This window comes from Rhamphochromis longiceps, unplaced genomic scaffold (genome assembly GCF_057381845.1).
Source record: "Rhamphochromis longiceps isolate RC_006_pf unplaced genomic scaffold, R_longiceps_female_GT1.1 unmapped_scaffold_4, whole genome shotgun sequence".
In the NCBI taxonomy this organism is placed as follows: Eukaryota; Metazoa; Chordata; class Actinopteri; order Cichliformes; family Cichlidae; genus Rhamphochromis; species Rhamphochromis longiceps.
In genome coordinates, this window is record NW_028187224.1 from 985,019 (window position 1) to 1,010,345 (window position 25,327).

At 42.8% G+C, this 25,327-nt stretch overlaps 3 protein-coding genes across 4 annotated transcripts in view; 2 read left to right on the forward strand and 1 right to left on the reverse strand.

Annotated features, from left to right (window-relative positions):
* LOC146640611 (stonustoxin subunit alpha-like) overlaps nt 1-25,327 on the forward strand; it is a 129,029-nt gene that overhangs the window by 83,295 nt on the left and 20,407 nt on the right. Inside the window, exons 1-6 of one of the 2 annotated variants that reach the window (XM_085400030.1) lie at nt 18,286-19,517; nt 21,187-21,316; nt 21,572-21,673; nt 22,666-22,744; nt 22,906-23,092; nt 23,221-25,018. The exons of the other annotated variant lie outside the window; for it this stretch is intronic. Coding sequence (XP_085256156.1) covers nt 21,198-21,316; nt 21,572-21,673; nt 22,666-22,744; nt 22,906-23,092; nt 23,221-25,018 — 2,285 coding nt within the window. The 5' untranslated portion in view covers nt 18,286-19,517; nt 21,187-21,197. Of the gene's footprint in view, nt 1-18,285; nt 19,518-21,186; nt 21,317-21,571; nt 21,674-22,665; nt 22,745-22,905; nt 23,093-23,220; nt 25,019-25,327 lie in introns of those variants that run through there. 2 annotated transcript variants of the gene reach the window in all.
* Nucleotides 1-25,327, reverse strand: part of LOC146640613 (uncharacterized) — a 78,777-nt gene that overhangs the window by 43,224 nt on the left and 10,226 nt on the right. The gene's annotated exons all lie outside the window — the stretch shown is intronic.
* LOC146640614 (uncharacterized) lies at nt 3,639-5,235 on the forward strand. The gene is made up of 2 exons (XM_085400062.1): nt 3,639-4,142; nt 4,468-5,235. Exons 1-2 carry the CDS (start codon nt 3,639-3,641, stop codon nt 5,152-5,154), a joined length of 1,191 nt encoding a protein of 396 aa, XP_085256188.1. The 3' UTR covers nt 5,155-5,235.

A 25,327-nucleotide genomic window follows, 5' to 3' on the forward strand; every position in this document is an offset into this window, starting at 1 on the left:
AACTTCAGAAGAGGTTATACAGTCGTGGCCAAAAGGTTTGAGAATTGCATAAATATTGGAACCTGGAGAAGTTGCTGCTTAAGTTTTTATAATAGCATTTTGCCTGCACTCCAGAATGTTATGAGGAGTGATCAGATGAACTGCATCGTCCTTCTTTGCCATGAAAACGAACTTAATCCCCAAAAAGCCTTACCACTGCATTTCATTGCTGTCATCAAAGGACTTGCTGAGACCATTTCATTGATCGTCTTCTTAACTCAGGTGAGAATGTTGGCGAGCACGAGGCTGGAGATCATCATGGCTGTATCCCGATTCAGGTTCAGCAGCTTTAAAGTCCTCAAGGGCCGCGTACTCAAAGACCGCTAAGGCCGAAGTGCGAGGCTCGTAGGCTCGTGAAATGGGACGTCTAGCCTCCGTCGCGCTGCCCAGGTTGCCTAGCAACCATGATACTAACAGCTGGAAACGTTTCATACAGCTTTGTTTGACAGAAATGAAGGAGAACATATTTAGTTCATTTGTTTCTACATGAGCTCTGTGTGATTTGATGAGTATCTGAGGCTGAGACCACAGGACTGTGAAACATGATTGTTGGGCTTCATTTCTGTGCTGAACAGTCGTTTAAGATTAGCTGTAAATAACAATTAGCTGATGTTGTTCATGAGACTAAAGTCAGTGTAAATATAATATGGCCAATATTATAGTTATCATATTAATCACTTCACTCACAGACAAGTATCTGTGACAGTGTGTATACAGATGTATCATATATAAGAGACAAATATTGTTCTTGTAATATGTTGGTACTAAATGTGGCTCAATGCTTACATATATGTGTAAAAAGCAAATGTAGGAGCTGTGATACTGTGTCTGATAGAATGAAGAGTAGACTGATATATGAAATATTCCTTTATTGGGTGAGAAAATCAGACCATGTCATAACTGCTGTAAGTCACACAGAATAGATATCAGAGCCTTAAACAGGCTGACTTCTGCTAAATGGGTCAAACTGGGCAGAAAGTCTACAAACACATAACATCCTTATAGAATATGATGTAACACTATAGATCAACTTAGCTCAGAATATATAAAGCATATAAACAGTTACAGCAATATGATGCAACAAAGACAGCAGCTACTGATCCAAAACACTCAAAGCTTCAAAGAACTGAAACCAACATTTATTTTAGCTCCATTCTGCTGCTGATACAGACTTTAGGTTTCTGAACATTAAACTTGTTGCTGCCTTTCATAGTGTGTAACTTGAAGGCCCTGAGTACTTTCTCCCACACTGAAAACACTGGGATGATCACATTATTTGAACATTACCTAATAAGACTGATTCAGCACAGACAGTTATGTTAAACTTTCCTAGCAGTCCTTCACAAACAGGGAACAGTCTGTCTATTCCCTCCATCTGTCAGCAGCTGCTGGCTCTTCCTCCTCCTCTTCCTCACACACTGCTGAGTTTGTCCTGGTGGATCATCAGGGCTGCAAAGCCTCACAGATGATGTGCAGCAGTGGCTCCCTCAGTCTGTCCTCACTCTGGACACTTGCAGTCGTCACACATGGAAATCAAATGTGTGATAAGCTGCAGGATTCAAACACAAGTGTAACTTATAAACACATGTTCATACTTTTATTCCACAATCAGAGAGAAAGAAACAGAGAGAGAGTGCAGGACAGACAGACAGGTGACAGTCTCAGGTGTACACACTGCTACACAACAGCACCAGAGAAGCAGGATTTAGTGTTTGTGTTATTACGAGTGTAAACAAGAAGAGTTCCAGATGGTGCAGTGGACACATGTGTGACTGCTGTGATTAAAGCATCTTTCTTTCAGCTTAACGAGTGAACCGTCAGCTCGTTCAAACACACGTTAAAGTGCGTTTGGCTCGACACCACCGAACAGAGGCAGCAATATAACACAGCTAACATTAACAGTGCAGTGAATCCTGCTTGTGCCGTGATGTTCAGGACTGCAAACCGAGCAGCATCACTGACTTTCAGCTTGTTGTGTTTGTGGATATATGACTGACTTTAATTATCCACAAAATCATCACATTCTCTGTCAGATTAAGGTCGACTATTGAACGGCGTATATTTTAAAGGCTTTAAAACCAAGTTAACGCTGAAAGTACAAACATCACTAATGTCACATAACTCTGCCGACAAGGCATAGCTATGGCTATGAAATGCTCTTTGTGTATCACTTCTTCATTATGAAAGATGTCATTAATGCACTAGTAATGTCTCATCTGGAGTATTGTTCAATCATTTGGTCAGCAACTAATAAGACAGATCTTAACAGACTTCAGTTAGTCCAGAATAAGGCGTCCAGATTAGTGTGAAGATGTTCATACTATACTAATATTGATAAAATGCATAATAACCTTTCTTGGCTTCCTGTACAGGCTAAAATATTCTATGGCTTACTTGTAGTTCTAAAGAAAGCAATTCTGTTAAACACACCACATTTATTCTGCTCAGCTGCAGTATCCAGATGAAATACATCATCATATTACACAGTTTTCAACAAACTGCAATTTAGTTAATGCTCGAGTTAAAAGTAACGTTTTGTAAAACTGTTACATTTAGAGCAACTTTTAAGTGGAATAAGTTGCCTTAAAAAATTAGAGAATTATTCAAAACTTCAATGAACACTTAAAAGCCGATTTACAGAGCTTTTAGTTGTTGTAAATATTGTAAGACATGATTTGTTTTTGAAATTTGTGTAATGTGCCTCAATGTTATTGATATTATTATTATTATTATTATTATTGATTGCTTATATTTGAACAATTGTGAAACCTCACTGTGGATGTAAGAGTGAAATTATGTGGATATCTTGAATCCACTTTATTGTGTAATATTTTATGTGAGTATTTGACGGAAGACGAGCAACATCTGTTGTGGAAGCTAACGGGGTTCCTTTAGAATAAACAAACATAGGATTTATTATCACTGAATAATTCTGTATAAATCTATACAAATTATAGAAATATGTAATAGGAAACAACAAAATAATCTAAATTATAAAATTGTGTGTGTGTGTGTGTGTACAATCAGGAGGGATGGGCATGATTTTAGTGTTTGAACAGTCATGAATTATCTTTAACAGCAGGTTGGATGTAATGTGTTAGAACTACCAGCAGGTGGGCATAAGAGACCTTTAAGGTGTTTGGTGCCACGCTCCACCTTCAGGTTTAAAACTAGTGTTAATGGAGTTTGAAGGTTGAGTTTGTTCCACGACTGCATTTCACTCACTGCCTCTGTTTGTATCTCTGTCACTGCAGGACCAACATGGAGCCAGAAGTCAGCGCTCTCAGGAGGCCGACAAACCTCACAGAAGAAAGGGAGAGAAAAAACACACCTGTGACGAGTGTGGGAAGGGTTTTACTGTGAGGGCTTCACTAAAACAGCATCAGGTCATCCACACTGGAGAGAGACCGTTCAGCTGTGACATGTGTGGAAATTCTTTTTCCAGGAAGGTTTCCCTAAAACAACACCAACTCATCCACAGTGGAGTTAAAGCGTACAGCTGTGATCAGTGTGGCAGAGCTTTTACTCACAGTAGCCACTTACAGAGGCATCTAGTTACCCACTCTGGAATTAAGCCATACAGCTGTGACGAGTGTGGGATGGAGTTTACTGTGAGGGCTAATCTAAAACAGCATCAGGTCATCCACACTGGAGAGAGACCGTTCAGCTGTGACTTGTGTGTAAAGTCTTTTTCCTTGAAGCGTTCCCTAAAACAACACCAACTCATCCACAGTGGAGTTAAAGCGTACAGCTGTGATCAGTGTGGCAGAGCTTTTACTCAAAGTAGCCACTTACAGAAGCATCTAGTTACCCACTCTGGAATTAAGCCATACAGCTGTGACATCTGTGGAAAAACTTTCAGCCAGAGAGGGAGCCGAAATAAACACCTACGCATTCACACCAGACATGATGTGTACTGCTGTGAACAGTGTGGCAAACAGTTTATAACTCACACACACTTACAACAACACATATTTACCCACATTGAGGAGAGACCTTATCAATGTGACCTGTGTGAGAAGACTTTTAAAACTCCACGTCACCTGAGACGACACCAACAGATCCACACCAGAAAGAGACTCTACAAGTGCAGCTACTGTGAGGTATGTATTTATATTGTTATCTTGTCATTTTAGCCTGACTGTTTGGAACAACTCTGCTCATTAAACTGTGTTAGCATGTTAGCAATTCTACTGCATGGAAAAGCAGCTCTGAGTGATTATTCAGATTTTCCTTTCAGTTATGATTTTAGTATTACTGTAGTATTATGGTGGTAGTATTGTAGTTATTGCAGCCCAGTAAACTGAGTGTGTTAACTGAAACAGTCAAATGTAGTTGGACGTCTGCAGAGATGCTCTTTATTTCAGGCGACGTTCAGGATACAAATGTTGAAGGACTGACTTACACTGTCTTTGTGTCTTTGTTTAGAAGCAGAGCGACACAGATGGATCCAGTTCTCAACCCTGTCATCACTGTGGTGGTGGGAAAGACTTTCATTGTGACCTCTGTGGAAAAACTTTCAGTCGGCAAAAGACCCTAAAAAGACATCAACGTAGACACACTGGAGACAAACTGAAATACTGCAAAGAATGTGGGAGAAGCTTCACCACATCGGATCACTTAAAACAACATGAACTGATTCACAGTGGGGTTAAAAAGCACCTCTGTGATCAGTGTGGGTCATCCTTCACCACTGCAAGTCAGCTTAAAACACACAAAGGAGTCCACACAGGAGAGAAACCACACAAGTGCAGACACTGTGAGAGAAGCTTCTCACAGTCAGGTAATCGTAACATTCATGAACGTGGACACATGGAAGGAAACTACAGCTGTGACCAGTGTGACAAGAGCTTCAGGAATCTCAGATCATACTCTGCACACAAACGATCCCACGTTACTAATAAACTGTTTCACTGTTACCAATGTGCCCAAACATTCACCTCATTGTCTGCTCTGTGCAAACATCAGCGCGATCACTCAGGGCTGAAATCACTCCCATCACTGGATCACAGTGAATCTGAAGACACAGAAAGATCCTCTGGTTTCTGTGTCAGACTCAAAAAGCTTGAGATCAGGCTCCACAGAGTTCAGATAGAATCTCCTGTAAAAATCTGATGAGGCAGCTGTGAATCAAACTCTTCCCCTAGTTCCATTTTAAGCTTTCAAAACTGTCCTACTGTAGAGTTCATGTCAAGTGGTTAGCTTTGTTTTCATCAGTTGGTTGAAAACTCTGTTTCCTATTATAAAGTTTTTGTTTTAATGTATTTTGATGCACATAAATGTTTTCTTGTTCAGGTTCTTTATGTTATTGAATCTTGCAAATGTTAAATAAAAAATTCAAATGTTAAATATCTTCACTGATGGTTTAAATAAACTGTCCTTTCAGCTTTAGCTCCTAATTTATTCATTATTTATGGATGTAGCACAGCAGCCGTCTCTTGATTAACACATGGAGGGCTCGGGATCTGATGGTGTCGTCTCCCTAATTTGCCCACTCAGTAAATCTCACTCATGGCCAAGAAATTGAAATAAACCTTGTTTCCCTGCTGGATAGTGATCCACTGTAACTCTGCTCCTCCTTCCTGTTTAGGATTTCTGTGGCTGAAGTAAAATTCCCTCCATCCATCACTTATCCCAGCTAACCCAAAGTGAAATAAAGTTTTGCTGGTCTTAAAAAAGCATTACAATAATGGGCATTACCAATGCAAACTGAATGATACAGAAGATGAAAGAAGAGACTTTGATCAGTTAATAAAGCTCATGATCTTGATTCATTGTGGCTGCTACACAGATACTTCTGGGTCACTTCTCTCACTTAGGAACCTTCCTCACCAAACTGACTGTTGGACCACACCCCTGGTTTCATGAGAAATTGTTTCAGCCATGATTTCTCTTCCTGTATTTCAGAGTAAAGACTGAAGTGACAAATGGAAGCATGTTTAAAAAACACAATGTGAGAGAGACGTTGAGGTCCTTAGAAGTTACCCTGGGTTTTTCTGTCACCCTGCTAGATGTTACACACCTTGTTATTGGACTGATTTCTACTGCTGGACTACTCCTGCGGAGAGTAACAATACTCTTACTAATTAGCTCCCTTTCACACCTTTGGGGATATTTATTTTTGTGTTTGCAGCGCTGTGAGCCAGAACAGCGAGAGAAAAATCTGCAACAGCGACGAGCCGAATGCTTACGTGAATCGCAGCAGCTGCACATGTGCTACGCTGAATTAGAGGATATCTTTGCTCTGGATTTCTATTTCTACTTTTTCATTTCTATATGATTCTTCTTGCATCTAAACAAAGATGATTCAATTTGCTAAATGTTGATGGCTCTTCGTGCTCAGGTGTAAATGAGACGTAATATTTGCTCTTGGTTTGGTTCTCCTGTACAGAACCTTGCAGTACAACAGAAACCTAAAAACATTCTTTGTAGTTGTTATTCTTAGTTGTTCTGCTGCCTAAATACCACAGGGTCTGATTATGAAGTTATTGAGCTGCACATACTTTACGACCTGCTTAAGTTCGAGGTCACAGCGTCTGTAGAGCAGCTGGAACATAATGAAGTCTACAAGGTTAAAGTTTTCTGTTGGGTCTGTGTTTCCACAAGCCCCGCTAATTCTAGAGACTTATTCATCATGAAGAAAACAAGACAGTCGATCGATCGATTACTTGCGCAAGGGAGGCCTCTCATCTGTGTCTAGCACGACAATGACCCCAATGATGGCCTCCTCTCGCTGCCTTTTATTGACAAACATCAAACAATAGTTTTCAAAACACCTCCCCTTGAAACCCCCTTTGGTTACAAAGACAAGTCACTGTATGTAAATGTATACCGTATTTTCACGACCATAAGGCGCACTTAAAAGTCTTAGATTTTCTTCAAAAAGTACGGCGCGCCCTATAACGCAGTGCGCCCTGTGTGTTGTAATGAGGACGTAGTAGAGAACACCATGAGAACGCTAAAGAGTGAAGTGTGCGCGTTGACTTTATGGCACATACCTGTATAAAAGAACAGGTATCTGCGTTATGCAGAACATCGTTGTTTTAACAACCCTGAAAATGGCAAAGAGACACGCTTACGAAGCACAGTTTAAACTGAAGGCCATCAGCTACGCGGAGGAACATGGAAATCGAGCAGCAGCGAGAGAATTTAAGATTAACGAATCGATGGTTCGCAAATGGAGGAAGCTAGAAAACAAGCTCCGGCAGGTCAAGAAAACGCAGCTGAGTTTCCGCGGACATAAGGCGAGGTGGCCCGAGTTGGAGGAAAGACTCGAGCGGTGGATCATCGAGCAAAGAACGAGCGGGAGAAGCGTTTCGACGGTCACCATTCGGCTAAAAGCAGTTTCACTAGCTGAAGAGATGAACATTGAACATTTCCAAGGAGGCCCGTCTTGGTGCTTTTGTTTGATGAAACGGTGCCATTTTTCCATCCGGACCAGGACTACGGTAGCGCAGCAACTTCCAGCGGATTATAAGGAAAAGCTGGCCATCTTCCGCTCCTACTGCAGCAAACACATCGCCGACAAACACATCCAGGCCAGCCACATCACAAACATGGACGAGGTCCCGCTCACTTTTGACATCCCAGTGAGTCACACTGTGGAGAAGAAGGGGACCAGCACAGTAGCGATACGCACAACGGGGTATGAAAAGTCTTCTTTTACTGTTGTGCTTGGCTGCCATGCTAATGGACAGAAACTGCCGCCTATGGTGATTTTTAAGCGAAAGACTTTGCCTAAAGAGAAGTTTCCAGCAGGAATCATCATTAAGGCAAATGAAAAGGGCTGTATGGATGAGGAAATGATGAAAGACTGGCTGAGGGAGGTGTATGTAAGGAGACCAGGTGGTTTTTTCCATGCATCACCATCGCTCTTAACACTAGGAGTCCCAGGCTTCTACCTTTCTACCTTTAAAACCCGGAGAGCAGCCAAATGGCTTTTAGCTAAGCTTTAGCTTCAGCCAAGTGGAAGCTAAATTCACTAGTCATTCATATGTAAATTAGGTTGTTACCTGGGAATTCTGGAGGGAGGGGAGTGGGGGTGTGTGAATGAGGGGGTGCTGGAGCTGCTAAAAGCTGTGAACTTGCTTTTGTGTTTCATCTTGATGCATTCTCAATCATCCAGGGAAATAAATCTCCAAAAGTCACCAACTTGGAGTGTTTCAGTTTGCCGTCTTAGGGAGAAATCAACACACATGGGTGTAGGTCCTTTGTTGCTGAGATTTATTGATAAAAACAGTACAAAAAACCAACCATTTGTACACATATTTACAAATAATAATAAAAAGTGAGTGAGTACATTTCAACATTTTCAGCAATCACTCACAATCCTGGCACTGCCATGGTATCTGTAGTCTGCATTTACCACATGTGTATCTGTAGCAGTGAACACATCGCACAGTGGCATGATTGTTCTTGCATTTGTGTTTGACCTGACACGTGGCTCTTTTTCCAGGGCTAGGTGTGGAGGGTTGTGTCCAAAGCAACTGTTCTTTTCTTGCCTTCTTCGCAGCTACATGAGAGTGAGCCAGCTCTCTTGCAAGCTCCACCAGGAAGTCCACCCGTCTTTCCTTCGTCCCGGTGCATGCTTGATACAGCACATGTGCATTCAGTGCTGCCATGTCAATCATGTTATAAAACACGGCAACTGGCCAGCGCCGTGTTCCTCTGCGGACAGTGTACTCCCGAACCATCTGGTCCATCACATCCACGCCACACTTTGTTTTGTTGTAAAGGGTGACAGTGTTTGGCTTCCTTTTGGTAGTGTTATCAGTCTGAACCACGCTGTGCATGCTGCTAAGAATATAGACTGTCTTCTTCCGTTTGGCCGCATACGCCGTCAGCGTGGCAGCAGAGGTTAACAACCTAACAACCTAATCGTACCCCTGACACTAAAACACCATGTTTAGTCTCAAAAACGCCTTCAAACTCTTGGCGACGCTCATTTTGTCCACAAGTGGAGTCACGTTCCAGTTTCTGTAAACATGGTGCAAACACACACACGACCCTGAGCTGAAAAGATGGATGGATGTGTAAAATCCATATTGCTGCTGTTCACAGCAGGACTTTGTTTAGCTTCTGTTCCAGTATTCCTGAACTGGCTTCTCCAAACCGGCAGCCTGCTGTTACGATCAGCTGTGGGAAATCTACAAACTCATTACAAAATATCAGAACTAAGACTTTTATTTTGACGGGTGGCGTCTCAGCTTCAGCGTGTTGATGGGCACAGCCACGGTTACCACAGCTGGAGTTGGTATACGGCGAGCTGTGAGGGGACAGAGATGGATAACGCACATTTAACTCTTTAACAGGAGATACGTTACGACTAACAGACGACGACTGAAAGCCTGGAGATCCTCTGACGTGTGCATGGCTGATGTGAAGTATGATTAGTCCTACATGACATCAACAACAGAGGCAATGAAAGCTTTGTTGTTAACAGGTTGTAGGTAAAGTCAAATGTCTACTTCTACACTTGTGTTGGGTAAAGTTCTTCTCACTGCAGCAGATTTATATCTGTGCTTTCACAGGGCATGATGTGGAGCTCAGCGCTGAGGTGCAGGTCTCCTTGGAGACGGCATCCTGGCTGAAATATTATCATGCTTCCAAAACATTTCAGCTTTTATTTTGAAAGAAACAAGACTTGAAAACGAATCCCCTTCTTCCTCTTTGTCTTTGTTCTTCAGAGGAGTGTCACCTGGACAAACTCAGGGCTGTTCTAGAGCCTTTGTTATTATTTGACTCCATAGAAATAAAACTGAATGGAATCAAACAAAAACTCCCAAACAGCTAAAACACTTTGCTTTATTCTCTTTTTTAACAAATACGTTGAAGTCCATCCACAACAACACAGCTGAGATCTCCTTTGTAATCAAGTGTTTACATCCTTTGTACAGATCTGCATACAAAACAATCATTTACGTCCCACAGAAGTCTAGTTACACGTAACTATACAAGAACTGGTGAATGACAGAAACATGAGACACATGATCACAGGTGATAACAAAAAGAGAAAGAATTCATGTGTTAGTGATGTTTTTCAGCCCTGATGGCTCATGTTGGAGAAACAAGCTGAGGTACGTGGAAAGTTCACACACACAAGTGGGCGTGAGCGCACACACAGAGAGAAACACAACTGAAGCATCTGTTTGCTGTTTCTGCTTTCATCATCTCTGCTGCTGTGTCAGGCTGGGGTCTCTCAGTGACGTGGTTGAGGTGAAGTATGACGAGTATCCCTGATTCAGTCCATCGAGACAAAGGGCAAAGAAAGCTGTTGTTAACAAACTCTATGGTGATGTGGCATTTAGCTCTGACTCTACGCTCTGCTGAATCCTTTGAACCTGCTGATCAGTAAAGCTCTACGTGCTGCAGCAGATTGACCTCATCTGTGTTCACAGGTGTGGACCTCAGCGCTGAGGTGCAGGAGACTTTCATTCAGTTCTCCCTGCAAACAGCATCCAGCCTGGAAATACTGTCATCTTTCCCAGAAACGGTGCTCTTATCTCAGAGAAGAAGTCTGATGTAAATAACTGCAATCAACAGTGATGTTCTGCACAGATCACTTTTCCATTTTGCTCTCTAGATGAGTCCCAGCTGCCTGACCTTGTGTCCAGGTGATCGTCTCACTGAGGAGCTTTTGTTCTGAAAATCTCACGTCCATCACCTGTTTCCTTTTTACTATCTCTGCTCTTTCTTTATTCACAATGCTCATAATATCACACAATTATATTCATCACCTGCATGTTTTTATCCAGCTGCTGTTAGAACCAAACAAATAAAAAGGATGAAAAGCCTGAAATCCTTTGATTTATTACATTTGAAACAAATATGAGAGCATCCCTAACAGCACAGCTGAGACCTTTGTTTTAATCAAGCCTTTGTATCGACACACTTGTAAAGATTCATATACAAAACATAATAGAATAAATCAATATAAAATACACATAATCACAAAAATGCAGCCATGTTGTGAGTTTGCATCTAAAACATGCATGTTTCCCTTTGTACAGGCAGATTTACAGCAGACAAAGCAACACGCTGATCGACTTTGACCGCTGCAAAAACAAAATACCCACCAAGTCTGAAGTCGATCAGAGGAACTGTTGACAGACTGACAGACAAACAGATGCTTGATTCATTAGTGCGATTAAATGTTCTTCTTTAGCAGCATCACTTCATGTGTTTGTGTTCCAGGAATAAAGGTCTGTTTAAACTGGACGTCTCCTCAGCATCACTCGTGCTGTCATGGTTTCAAAGCTGTGCAGAAAGAATCTGAGGGATGATACAGAGGTGACCAAAGTTACAAACATCCAGCTGTGCTGCAAATGTTTGCAGAGCTCCAAACTCTTTGGCTTTCTGCAGAGCAAGTATGGAAGAAGCACCTGAGCTAACTTCAGTTTAGACGATATGAGGAAAAATGCTGCTTCCCAAAGTTTCCTACAAGTATCCAGTTTATATTTAGAGAAGCGAAGGCTCTTTATCCTGACAACTACTCCCTGGTGGATCCCTGTCCTGTGACAGCAGCAAAGACTGTGTATCAGTATCATCAAAGCCACTTCAATAACCAGTGTTTAAAGCTCTCTAGCAGATGGACTTCAGTGGCAGCAGCCTCTGTCTGCTGTGTACAGAAGGTTCTCTGATGAAGCACACAGCAGATGCTGCACTACAACAGCAGCAGCAGCTCAGCTTCAGTTTGCTTCGACGCCCTTTTTGACCTGTGAAACAGCAGAAAATGAAACATTTCAACACCCGTTTGTTAGCGTGAGCTATTCTGCTGTTTTTCATCATTTCACAGGTGAAATAAAATCACATTTACTTCCTGTAGGAGTGATCGTGTCCAGCCTGACTGAGACCATGTGCTCCATCCTGCACAGGTAATAAACCTCTGACATGAAGGGCTGTCAAGTAGTTTTAGACAAATGGGGGTAAAAGAGACGTTAAAAGCTTAAAGAGAAACTACATTTTCTAAGAACTGTCTGACGTTCACCTCTCACACAGTGGATACGATTCTGCCGCTGCAGGAATAATCTTTGTGGTTATGAAACTGTCCATGTGTTTGCAGAAAATGTCACATGTTCAAAGCCATCCCAGCACCTGGGGTTTGTATAAGTGCAGCTGCTGGTGGGGAGATAGTCTCACTCTTCTATATAAAGAGTCAGCAGGCAGCAGATCTTCATCTGTGATCTCCTCCATCATCACGTCTTCACTCTTCAGCAGCTATGGCTTCACTTCGTGCCCTTCTGGGAGTGGTGCTGTGCTCCTCATGGTTTCTGCTTCTGCCTCAGGCGGACTTTGATTTACAGAGTCATCCATAATATTTTTTTATTTTTTATTTTACTGCCCATCTATTTTCATACAAATGTCTCCGTCTTATGGAAAAGGGGTGGAGCTTATCCAACGAGGACAGGCAGGGCCCCCCCAGACAGTTTAGCAGTCTATACAGGAGGCTGACCTTTGCAACATGTACTTCTATAATGACTTCACCATTTAGGTTATTTGGTTATGTTTCACCCTGGATTTTGTGTGATAATATTTATTTTGTCCACTGATTTAAAAACAACAAACTATATGAATATAAAACAGAGTGAACAACAAAACATCAGCTTTGGAAACTTTGATGTAAAATTCTGCAGTTTTCTCAGATATAGCATAAATCAAACTAACATACATCAGTGTGTTATTAATGTGCACACACACACACACACACACACACACACACACACACACACACACACACACACACACACACGTGTTACCATAAACAGCTCTTATGCTTCTGTATGATTCTCAGTGCTTTCCATTTGCGTGTCCACAGGTTGCTGTAAGTGCTGCTTGACTGCAGTTTGCTCTCATTTCAAGTGGTTTGCTGTCACAAAGCCAACAGGAAGTCCGGCCATGGTTGAGCCAACTGAAGATGGGTTGAAGGTGGCGTCCTCGTTTCCTCTGTGAGTGCGAGAGGACAGACAAAGCAAACACCGTTTGGACAGCATTAAAATATTTACACTGATGATTAATGTTGTGTCTTTGCACCTGTAGCGATACATGTTGGAAAATGGAGACTTTAGCCACCAAGACTGACGTGCCTGGAAACTTCCCTGTGAGTACGCCCACAAAGACAGGAAACAGTTTAGCCACCGCGGTTAATCCTCCATCATCATCATCCAGTATTTTTCACATCTTTTCTTCTGCTGTTTCCCTTGTTGTCAGTCACGGGGTTTGTGACTGAAATGCGTGTGGTCGATGGGAAGCCTGACGAGTACGGCCTGAATCATTCCATCAACACCGGACGGAGTGAAACCTTTGTTGAAAACAGATTATATGGTAACGTTGCATTTAGCTTCAGTAAACTGTGAAGTTACAGCAGCAGATTTACATCACGTGGCTTCACAGGAAGTAGTCTGGACCTCAGCGCTGAGGTTCAAGCAGCTCTGCTTGCAGACGGCATCCTTCCTGAAAATGTTCTTCATCTTCCTAAAACCAGAACTTTTACATTGGTGCTGAAGTTCTATATAAAAACAGCCTGAAATACAAAGTGATGTTGTGCACTGATTACCTCACACTTTCCATGTTTCCTTCTACAGAGGAGTGTCCGCCGGAGTGTTTTGTCTGATCTGTTGTTGATCGTCTCATTGACACTGCATGCAGATCTGACACCAGGGCTGGACTGGGACAAAAAATGGTCCCGGGCATTTTGACTGGAGACCGGCCCCCCAGGTATTAAAGGAAAAACCATGAAGCCTTTGAATGAAAACAAACGCTGTTGTCACAGTGATGGACGCTGTCTTGTTGGTATACATGCATCAGTCTAATAAACTTAAACCTGCACCATCCTCCCTGTCCTGGTATTCTAAACAGGAAGTAGACTGTTGGTAGAGTTAACCTCCTGAACATCTACAACACACGGTGGAAACCTGACATTAAGACAGAGACTAGAGGTGAGACATGATCATTGCTGATTACTGATGACAGATTTAGATATATTTTCATAAACCTTTCATTTGCCACATCAATAAACAGCACGGCAGGGCAAAATATGTTTTCTAACATGGCAACCTTTAAAAAGTGAAAGGAGACAGAAAGACAGGTGAGAAAGAATCAAACTGACTTTTTGATGCATTTTACACACAGTACTGGTGCAGAATCTAGAAAATGTGGGAAACACTGGCATCATATGCAGTACTTACTTCTGAAGAAATTATGATGGGACCCTAAAAAATGACTATGTACAATAATGGATTTCTATACATTTTACATCAGATGAAAACATTTGTTGTAAGATTCAGATAATTATTTATTAAAAGTGAGACATTTTAAATGAGAATAAGAAAGAAAAGTATTTCTTTGTGCCCCCCTCTCCCTGTTAATGCCCTACCTGCCCCCCTGGCAACACTTTGCTAGACCCGCCCCTGCACAGTTACCAGCTGTCAGCTACACAAAAAGGATCCTGGTGTTATTTGTCTCTCAGAAACAGTTCATAACTTCAACTCATTTTTGTTTTGTCATGTTTTGTTCTTTACATTGTCTTTCTTCTATATAATTGTTAAACATTTAATAAATATGTCTACAAAAAGATTTTAAAAATCAGACATTTCACACAGACACCCAAATGATTTCTGACTGATGAAGGGGGCTGAAGGTGCCCTGCTCTTGCCCAGCTTCTGCTGCTCTCTCCCTGCTCACTGTCAGCAGCTGGCAGCCTCGGTCCTGCCTGAGACTCTTCATCTATCAGTGCCAAAGAATATGGGAAATAGCAACGCACAACATGCACATTACAAAACAAGCACATGAATCAGCATTACATTCATTAGTGAAGTGCTGACGTTCGTTCCTAAACTTTGGGCCTTAATTAACATCACTGTGAACTAATGTTTGCTTTGCTTCTTAACCAGTGAAGCAGCGAGGGGCTTTCTGAGGTTCCTGCTCGTAAATGCCCAAAATGAGTCGAGTATTTCTCTGCAACTACAAACTCTGCTTTCATCAGAGGTGTAAATATTACAGCACTGTGTCAGAGTCACTGAGGCTGGAACACAGAAAAAGGAAGTAGATGTATTTATTTTTAGGCTTTATTGCCTGGAACCACTTTAAAAATACGCTTTGGGTCACAATTAACTGCAGAAAACCAGGAATCCACATATGAACATTATCTGTGCAGAGATTTATGCTTCTGAAGGTAAACACTGAAAACTTGCAGCACTAAATGCACAGATAGCCAGGCGTTTCACATTTTGGGACCATCTGCCAGTTTTCATTTCTTAGGTATTGAAGAGCAGAAATGATTGAATTTTATTTACATGCTTAAAAATGTTTGCTTTTGAATATTATTTGAAGAATTACCCACACACTCAGGCACTGTGGGCCTGTTTCCCTTTGCACAACCGAGTGTTGGAAACGGGCCTTTTCTCTTTAAACTCTGAGGGGCTGATGTTAGATTTGTATTGTTGATTGTCATTTATGCTTAGAAATATTTACTTATATATGCTTAGAGTTTTGTAATTAGTTGTAGATTGGTAGAGGTTTTGATCCTTGATAGTCTGCAAACTTTGGGTGTATTAGACAGCACTTTGGGAGCATGAGAGGTCATACCGTGTCTTATTGTTTTATGGTAGGATTAACGTAGTTGCGTCTGTTCTAGTCTAAGTGCTCTTTGTTTAGATGAACTGCAGGACTTCCTCACCGTGTTATCTAGGATGAACCATCTAGGGTGAGGGGGAGGCTACCCTCTTCCTGACCAAGGATGTTTGACCCTTTGATCAGCAGTCCACACACACACACACACACACACACACACACACACACACACACACACACACACACACACACACACACACACACAGGCAAGGTACTCTTTGTGTATGTAGACGTCATATGTTAATGAACTTATGCATATTCATGTAACCTCAATAAAAGGACAGTGATATGGGAGAACAGACGAGACCAACTGGAGTCAAGCGGTTGTCCGGTTCTCTCCCGTGCACGAGTAACATGAAGAACTTTGCCTATTTGTGTCTTGCTTAGCAGTGTAATTATATTGTCTTCAACGTTCCAGCGGATGGGTTCAAGCTACAAACCTATCAGGCTGTAACTTTGGCTTCTATTGGCAGATTTGCATGATTGACCCTCTTTTTAAAATAGTTTTAGCCAAGAGAATCAAGCTAACATCACTGTTTTTACGTCAGCTCACGTCACACGAGCTGTTTCAAGAAAAGTCCTCCTGTCACACAGCAATGCCTACATGAATCACACCACTCTGCTTAAATAATAATAATAATGTTTAGTGAAGCAGGTGAAGCAAAGGGCTGCTTTTAATAGGCTGGGAGACCCAGGTGTGCTGCTTTAGCTGCTGAGCCTCTCATGCTAGCCTCCATCTATAAGCTGGGATCACAGGAGCACTGCAGTCCTGACTAGATCAAGGATTGTTATTCATGCAGGTGACAAAAGTTTACATTCACAGAGTCATAGGATTGAGCCTGGTTTGAAAAGCAGCTGTTTAATGCAGCTGCTTAGAGTTCACACACAGTAGAAGAATCAGACTTGAGTCACATTTCAAACACTGGAAAAATACTCAGCAAGTAACAATGAAAACAGCACAGACTCAGTATATCCTGTTCAGTCCTGTGTTTGATATGAATGTGCTGTTCAGAGAGGATCTCATGTCCTCTTTTACAAAGCCTTTGTTTCATGATGTTTGTGTATAAATGAATGTAGGTGTGTTTCTAAGTGTGAAGGAGCCCTGGGAGAAAAGACTGAAGCTTGTGCCAAAGAACAAACAGGAAAGAAAGATCAGCATTAATGAAGACGAGCACAGAAGGAGCCCAAGCACGTGTTGCTTTTTCAGATTTCTCTAAAAGTGTGTGTTCATTTGTTCCATCCTTCACAACAAACAACAGCTGACAGACACACATGCACTCTGTGTCACTTCACAGGGGCTGATGAAAGTGGACACAGTAAAGGGAGAGCTGGACCTGCTCTACACATCCTGCACTCTGTTAACAGACTTTATTCTGCAGCATCAACAGATAAAAATATATGAAGATATAGAAACGTTTAACATTGTGACTGTTCACATTAGTGAAGCTGTTACTTTGCTGCCAGGTGGGAAAAGAAGCCTAAAGCTGAGTCTGATTAAACATCTGCTGCACCAGAGAGTTTCATGGCCCTGCTTTATCCTGTGCTTGCTGACCACCTCGTCCTGAAACCTCTTCATCATCCTCACAGTTGTGTGAAGAAAGAGGGAAGCAGGTGGAAACCATCTGTGCTGCTGTGTTCACTTGTGTGTGTGCGTCTATGGTCATATCTAATGTGTACCTACAGACAAACACAAACACCTGGCATTGCACAAGAGTCTCTATGGAGCAACCTGCAGATGTCAGAGATGTGATTAGAGGGTAAAGTGGACTAGTGAGAGCATCTATGTTGTTGTTGTCTGCTGGGGGACAGCATCAGCTCCAGAGATGCATCAGGATCAGCAAACTAATCTGCAAGGCTGCAAGTGTCACTGAAGGAGTTTGAGTCAGTGAGGGACTCAAACTCACACAGCTGGTCAAGAAGGCTCAGCAGCTGCTGTATTTCCTGAGGAGGCTGAGGAAATTTGGTATGTTGGCCAAGATCCTCAGCAGGTTCTACAGCTGCACTGTGGAGAGCAGCCTGACAGCTGCATCACTGCATGGTACGGCAGCACTACTGCAAACCGCAAACGCCTGCAGAGAGTGATAACAACTGTGGAGAAGATCATCAGGACCCCGCTGCCCTCTCTGCAGAGCAGCTACCATCACAGAGTCCAGAGGAGAGACACACCTCTGCCCTCGAGACGAAGGTTCAGAAGTGTGAAATGTAGAACATCCAGACTCAACAACTCCATCTTCCCCACTGCTATCAGACTCCTGAACAGCTGACCGACCTCAAACTGCAGTTTGCACATCAGGTCACTTTGCACACTAAGTTCATTTTGCACATTAAACTCCATGTACATCCATGTACATCGACATCTGCAGACCACACGTGTCTTCAGTTACTTATTTGTACTTATTTGCAGTTATTTATCTTTTTATTTTATTTTTTTAAGTTATTTTTTATCCTTATTTTATCTTTTTATTTATTCTTATCTTGTTCTTTTAACCCTTATCTAACTTGGCATTGTGCACGGTGTGTTTAGATTCAGTTTAAATTCAGGGACACGGAGCCCCTGTTGATCCTCTACCTAATCACACGAGCCACGGTGTGAGAACGGGTGTGGGTCACAATCAGCCAAGGTTTTGGGTGAACCCATTGTGAGATCTAGCCCCACGCTATCATGTGATTTCCTGTGATCAAATGTCCCAGGATGTGAGTGGGCGTTAAGACGTCCATGTCCCTCTTCAAGCAACTTAAAGAAGTCCAGACGCTTTTCTTTCCAAGCTCCTTCAACAACATCATTCATAGAACAGCTTCCAGCTTCTTTTGCTCGGCTACAGTTTGGATGGATTTGCAGATGCAACAAGACTAAAATGGTTAGGGTCAGGAGGTCAAAGGTCAGAGCTCCTGTGGGTCTGAGGGCGGCCTCACGCTGGAGAAGGATGAAGGAGTCTGACCTGAGCCAGTGTTTGACATGAACACATCAGCACTGCTGTCAGTGAGCCTAACGACAGCCGTTAGCATCATTTCAGTGTTTCAGTCATAAAAACACTTCCTGTCTCTGTGGTGGTTACAGTGACATCATGCAGTTTGTGCTTTGACCTCCAGAGGGCGACAAATCAGCACAGACAGAGAGCTCCATTCAAACTTTGCTGCCATCAGGAATAATTCTTCAAATATAATCATCAGTGTTTGAGCAGTTATGATATCAGGGACAATCTAGACATGTGTGACAATACTGAACATGTCACATGACACACCTCAAACATCATGTGATCCACTCTCAGTCTGCACTTTCATTCATGACTTCAACAGGTTGAAACGAGCTTTGAAGAAACATTCAGTGAAATAAATCTTTCATGGATTCATGTGAGCAGCAGATGAACTTTGTACCAACAACATCTTCAATAACAGAGTCTGAATGAAGCTCAGGTGTTGATGCTGCTCACTGATTGGACGCTTGGTTTCAGCTCTGCTCTCAGTCTTTACTGCACAGGTGAAGGTAGAAAGTGTGACTGGATCTATAGACTGGAAACAGAGAAACATGCTGAACATTTGAAGCTTTGCAGCAGAAATGTTCATGTTACAAATACAGCAGAGCTGATCTGGGATCAGTGTGTTCACACCTGCAGCTACAACAAGGTTTCATGTCTCCACACGTCAGCATGTGAACTTTACTCTGACTCAGTCTGAGCAGTCAGACGGCATATTTTTAAAGTTAACACATCAGCACACACAGAGCTGAGCCCCTCCCACCTGTGCTGAGTTTCAGGTGGAGCCCCGCCTCCTTCCAGGAAGCAGCTCACCTGTGTGTCCGTGTTTAGTGTCCAGGTGTGGAGTGGAGCTTGTTGTTGGTGTGTGAAGAAACTGTAAGTTTGCTTTGTTTCCTCCTTTAACGGTTTGTCTTTAGGAACTTTACTGTTTGTTCAGCTCGTGTTTGATTTCTTCACACAACAAACTGTGTGTGTTTGTATTTCCGGTCTCTCCATTAAAGTCAGTGTGTAATGTTTCCTGGCTAACATCAGCTGTGTGCAGCTTAGTTCAGCACAAATCTGCCGCTCCATAGTTCACGGTAACGGACTCACAGCTGGACCAACGAGGCCGAGTGTGTCCGCCACTCTGAGCTACGTTCGTGTTTGTGTACTTGTAGTTTGTACTTTGAGTTCACTCAGAGCCCACAGAGGACGCAGCGTACGTGATGACGTCACAGCCCTTTACCTCCTTTACTGTCACTGTGATTAATATTTACACAGGAGACACCTGCAGAGCTCTGACGCTAAGCTAGCACACAGCATGCTAACACTAAGCTAACGCTAAGCTAGCCAAGAACCCAGAGTGACGTAAAGCTGAGTAAACACTGACCCCAGACCAGCACCGTGATAAAGTGAGCTGCTGCTGCTGAACTTGAACAGGTAACAAAGTGATGAGCAGTCAGGCTGCAGGTTTCTACCTGTTCATGTTTCTACAGTAGAATCACTTTGAAGTGTCTTTGTGCTGTTTCATCTTTGATTTGTGTTCATAAACACTCAGAGAAACATCACGTGACCTCATCAGGATCTGTGTTGGTGTGTGGGGCTGTACCTCAGCTTTATGTTGTTACATGCTCATTTGTTCATTTTAACATCAAAGTAATGTTATGAGGAGTAATGAAGTAACGTACTCCATTACTTTTAATCAAAGTGTTCTGTGTAATATGTGTAATAATGACTGTTTTGAGTAATGACCAACACTGATCACAACAAAGAGGAAATGCCTCCAACATGCACAAACATTTGAGCCACAACATGCAGTTAATGTGCACAAATGTCTTTGATATGCTGCTCAGTGATGGTGGTGACTGTCAGAGCAGAGCTACTGAGAATCAATAAGTAATATCAATGATGGGATCAGAATCACTAAATTCTTCTCATCCCTGTCAGTATCATACATGTGCTGTATAATGTGATAAATGTAGAGGTGCTGGCTGTTCTCTCACTCTGCTGTTTAGCTGTAAAGGACGCCTCCCTGCCTTTGTCTCATTCATGACCTTTAATAGTCTCTTCTAACATGCAGAGATCTGTATGATCTGTTTCATAGAGTCTAACCAGCCTGTACAGGTAACAACAACAGTCACTGCATCACTGACACACAAACGTCATCTCTGTCAATAACAACATTCATACATGGAATAAAAACACATCAGTGGATCATTGCTGGAGCTGATGTTTGTGCTCCTGGTGCAAAGGCTCTCAGTTTCCTCCTTGAAATAACATCAGTGGTGGGTCAGCGACATGCTTTCTTTCCCTCTCAGGTTTAAATATCTGGGACTCTCCACCGTTTGGTTTTAGAGCTGAAGAAGCTTCTCTGATGAAACGTCTTCCAGAAACTTAAAGACGTCTCTTTTCTCTCCAAGCTCCTTAGATCACATGACCTGGATGACTGAACCTACAGACATATTGACCTGGTTTCATGGTCACATGACAGGTCAGAGGTCAGCGACTGTAACTCAGTTCCTCCTGTTAATGTGAACTCACTGAGTGTTTGTGGTTTACCTCTCAGACTGACTAAAGATGATGATGGAGGAAGAGGAGGACAGAGCAGAGTCTGCAGGGTCCAGCTGTCCGTCTGTGAGGAGTGACCGGTCCAAAGATTATAATCCAGACTTCAGTGGTGAACCTGGAGCAACGAGGTCAGAGAGCTGAACTCACTGAGTAACAGAAATAATTCTGCACTGACATTATAATCAGTGTTGACTCTGGTTGATTGTCTGACTGTGTTTGTGAGCTGAGAGGAAATGAAAATGAGTTTGTAACAAAAATCAGTTTTGTCCAGTTTTCCTGTAAAAAGCTGAACTCTAATCTAAGAGGATGTTACTGACAGGAAACAGCTGCATTATCTGCAGTCTGTGTGATCACAGCTGCTTCAATCATGTTTGTGTCTGCAGAGGTCAGAGGTCACAGTCTGCAGGGTCCAGCTGTCCGTCTGTGAGGAGTGACCGGTCCAAAACTCCACCCCCAGACTTCAGTGGTGAACCTGGAGCAACGAGGTCAGAGAGCTGTGATGACTCCTTTACATGTTTGTGTTTCCTGGATAAATATGACCTGAAACATCCTCAGATTGTTACAAAGATTCATTAAAAAGAAAACAATGAAAGAGAAAAGATCCAAATGTTCGACTTGGTCATTTGCTGTTTGAGGACAGTGATGCTCATATCTGTGGGGAAAGTGTGACCTGAGTGGGTTCATGTTTGTCTTTAAAGAACAGAGCTGCTCTGATTCTCTTTGTGTCTGATCTGTTAAACAGTCTGAGAGGTCACACAGAGACCCAGCAGCTAAAGCCTGGATCATACTGGCTGCTGTTACTCCATCAGGACAACACTGAACCACAGTGGTGTGGATGTAGTGGATAAATCCCACCATACTGATGCTCAGAGTTAACCACAGGGAACAAAACCAGATGTTACCTTCAGATTGTGACCTTTGGAGTGGACGATGCAGATTTCAATAGAGAATAAATGTTGTTGTTTTTCAGCTGTGAAGAAAGAATCTAATTTTCTGAACTGAAGAATTTATGATGCTGGAAACAACATGGAGACTATAACACAACATTTCCACTGTGTTCATAGAATGAATGTAAAACTGTCAGACATTCATTAAATATGCAAAATGTCTACAGAAGCATCAGAGGGTCAGACGTGAAGCACTCAGTGATTTTGATCAAATGACTCATCAGTTATTGATCTGTACTACACTGATCTACCACGTTAGTAAAGCTGGTGTTCTGGTGGTGGAGGGAGACTCGGATCATGTTCTGGTTTTGGAGCAGTGATCTGCTGATGGTTCAGTTTGATGAGCTTCTTCAAAATCATCCCTGACATCACCACTGAAAGGACGTCCATGAAAACAGACTGAAAATTACTGATATGTTCACAATCTGAGAGTTTAAAACTTGACAGACTTGATTCAGATGAAGTTATTTGAGCAGAAACTCCTGGATCTTTATCCTGTGTTGATCTAATCCTTCATGGTTCCTCCACAGAGTGGACCAGCAGAGCTCAGAGGTTCCCAGTGGTCAGTCTGCCCAGCAGCATCAAACACAGCTGGACTCCATATTTATGGTCTGTACATGTACAACAACTACTGTTACATCTGTTCTGTTCACAGTCATCTCCATGCTGCTCTTTGTAGACCAGTGGATCGTCAGTGTGTCCAACATGGATCTGATGTTTGGCTCCATGATTTCAGTCTGATTGGCTCATTCATAAATATTCTGTTCCAGCTGCTGGAGGACAACATCATGACTTTTGTGAAGAACGAGCTGAAGAAGATCCAGAAGGTTCTGAGTCCAGATTACCCAGAATGCTTAGAGAGTCAGAGGAGCAGCAGCAGAGAGGCGTTTGTGAAGATCACAGTGGACTTCCTGAGGAGAATGAAGCAGGAGGAGCTGGCTGACCGTCTGCAGAGCAGTAAGAGGATTTATCTAAAGATTTAAGCTGCTGGATAAATGAACATTTTCCAGAGATGGAAGATGGAGCAACATGTTTTAAAGATTAGTTCTTTTTGGAATTGAGTGTTTGTTTTTCTTCTCATTCAGAACTTCAAGCTCCAGTTTGTCATCGTAACCTTAAATCCACCCTGAAGAAGAAGTTCCAGTGTGTGTTTGAGGGCATCGCTAAAGCAGGAAACCCAACCCTCCTGAATCAGATCTACACAGAGCTCTACATCACAGAGGGAGGGACTGCAGAGGTCAATGATGAACATGAGGTCAGACAGATTGAAACAGCATCCAGGAAACCAGACAGACCAGAAACAACCATCAGACAAGAAGACATCTTTAAAGCCTCACCTGGAAGAGATGAACCAATCAGAACAGTGCTGACAAAGGGAGTGGCTGGCATTGGGAAAACAGTCTTAACACAGAAATACAGCCTGGACTGGGCTGAAGACAAAGCCAACCAGGACATCCAGTTCATATTTCCATTCACTTTCAGAGAGCTGAATGTGCTGAAAGAGGAAAAGTTCAGCTTGGTGGGACTTGTTCATCACTTCTTTACTGAAACCAAAGAAGCAGGAATCTGCAGCTTTGAAGACTTCCAGGTTGTGTTCATCTTTGATGGTCTGGATGAGTGTCGACTTCCTCTGGACTTCCACAAAACTACAATCCTAACTGACCCTAGAAAGTCCACCTCAGTGGATGTGCTGCTGATAAACCTCATCAGGGGGAAACTGCTTCCCTCTGCTCGCCTCTGGATAACCACACGACCTGCAGCAGCCAATCAGATCCCTCCTGACTGTGTTGGCATGGTGACAGAGGTCAGAGGGTTCACTGACCCACAGAAGGAGGAGTACTTCAGGAAGAGATTCAGAGATGAGGAGCAGGCCAGCAGGATCATCTCCCACATCAAGACATCACGAAGCCTCCACATCATGTGTCACATCCCAGTCTTCTGCTGGATCACTGCTACAGTTCTGGAGGATGTGCTGGAAACCAGAGAGGGAGGACAGCTGCCCAACACCCTGACTGAGATGTACATCCACTTCCTGGTGGTTCAGGCCAAAGTGAAGAAGGTCAAGTATGATGGAGGAGCTGAGACAGATCCACACTGGAGTCCAGAGAGCAGGAAGATGATGGAGTCTCTGGGAAAACTGGCTTTTGATCAGCTGCAGAAAGGAAACCTGATCTTCTATGAATCAGACCTGACAGAGTGTGGCATCGATATCAGAGCAGCCTCAGTGTACTCAGGAGTGTTCACACAGATCTTTAAAGAGGAGAGAGGACTGTACCAGGACAAGGTGTTCTGCTTCATCCATCTGAGTGTTCAGGAGTTGCTGGCTGCTCTTCATGTCCATCTGACCTTCATCAACTCTGGACTCAATCTGCTGGAACAACAACAAACAACCTCCCAGAAGTCTGAAACAGGAGATTCTGCAGAGAAACACTTCTACCAGAGTGCTGTGAACAAGGCCTTGCAGAGTCCAAATGGACACCTGGACTTGTTCCTCCGCTTCCTCCTGGGTCTTTCACTGCAGACCAATCAGACTCTCCTACGAGGTCTGCTGACACAGACAGGAAGTAGCTCACAGACCAATAAGAAAACAGTCCAGTACATCAAGAAGAAGCTCAGTAAGAATCTGTCTGCAGAGAAAAGCATCAATCTGTTCCACTGTCTGAATGAACTGAATGATCGTTCTCTAGTGGAGGAGATCCAACAGTCCCTGAGATCAGGACGTCTCTCCACAGATAAACTGTCTCCTGCTCAGTGGTCAGCTCTGGTCTTCATCTTACTGTCATCAGAAAAAGATCTGGATGTGCTTGACCTGAAGAAATACTCAGCTTCAGAGGAGGCTCTTCTGAGGCTGCTGCCAGTGGTCAAAGCCTCCAACAAAGCTCTGTGAGTACATTTGTACTCATGTCTTTACTTTTAACATCCAACTGTGTCAGTAATTTATTTCACCAGGCTTTCTGTCTCTGTATGAAATTGTATCCTAAAGTTTTGGGATTTCTCCAATACAACTGTGACCTCTTTGATGCCTCCAGAACTCGAGACGCTGGATTCACCATAAACTCTGATCATCACTGCTGCTGTTATGTTATCAGTGTTTGTTTAAACACTTAGGCTGCATGTGCCTGATGTTGTGATACTTTATATTCACATGCATGCTCCTAGATACATTTCTACTGCAGGTCTATTTTAGTCACA

What these genes read in the sequence shown, in the direction of transcription:
- LOC146640614 (XM_085400062.1), top strand. Translation starts at nt 3,639, where the DNA reads ATGGAGTTTACTGTGAGGGCTAATCTAAAACAGCATCAGGTCATCCAC. An exon ending in ACAAGTGCAGCTACTGTGAG is followed by an intron (nt 4,143 to 4,467) that starts GTATGTATTTAT and finishes GTCTTTGTTTAG; the next exon opens with AAGCAGAGCGACACAGATGG.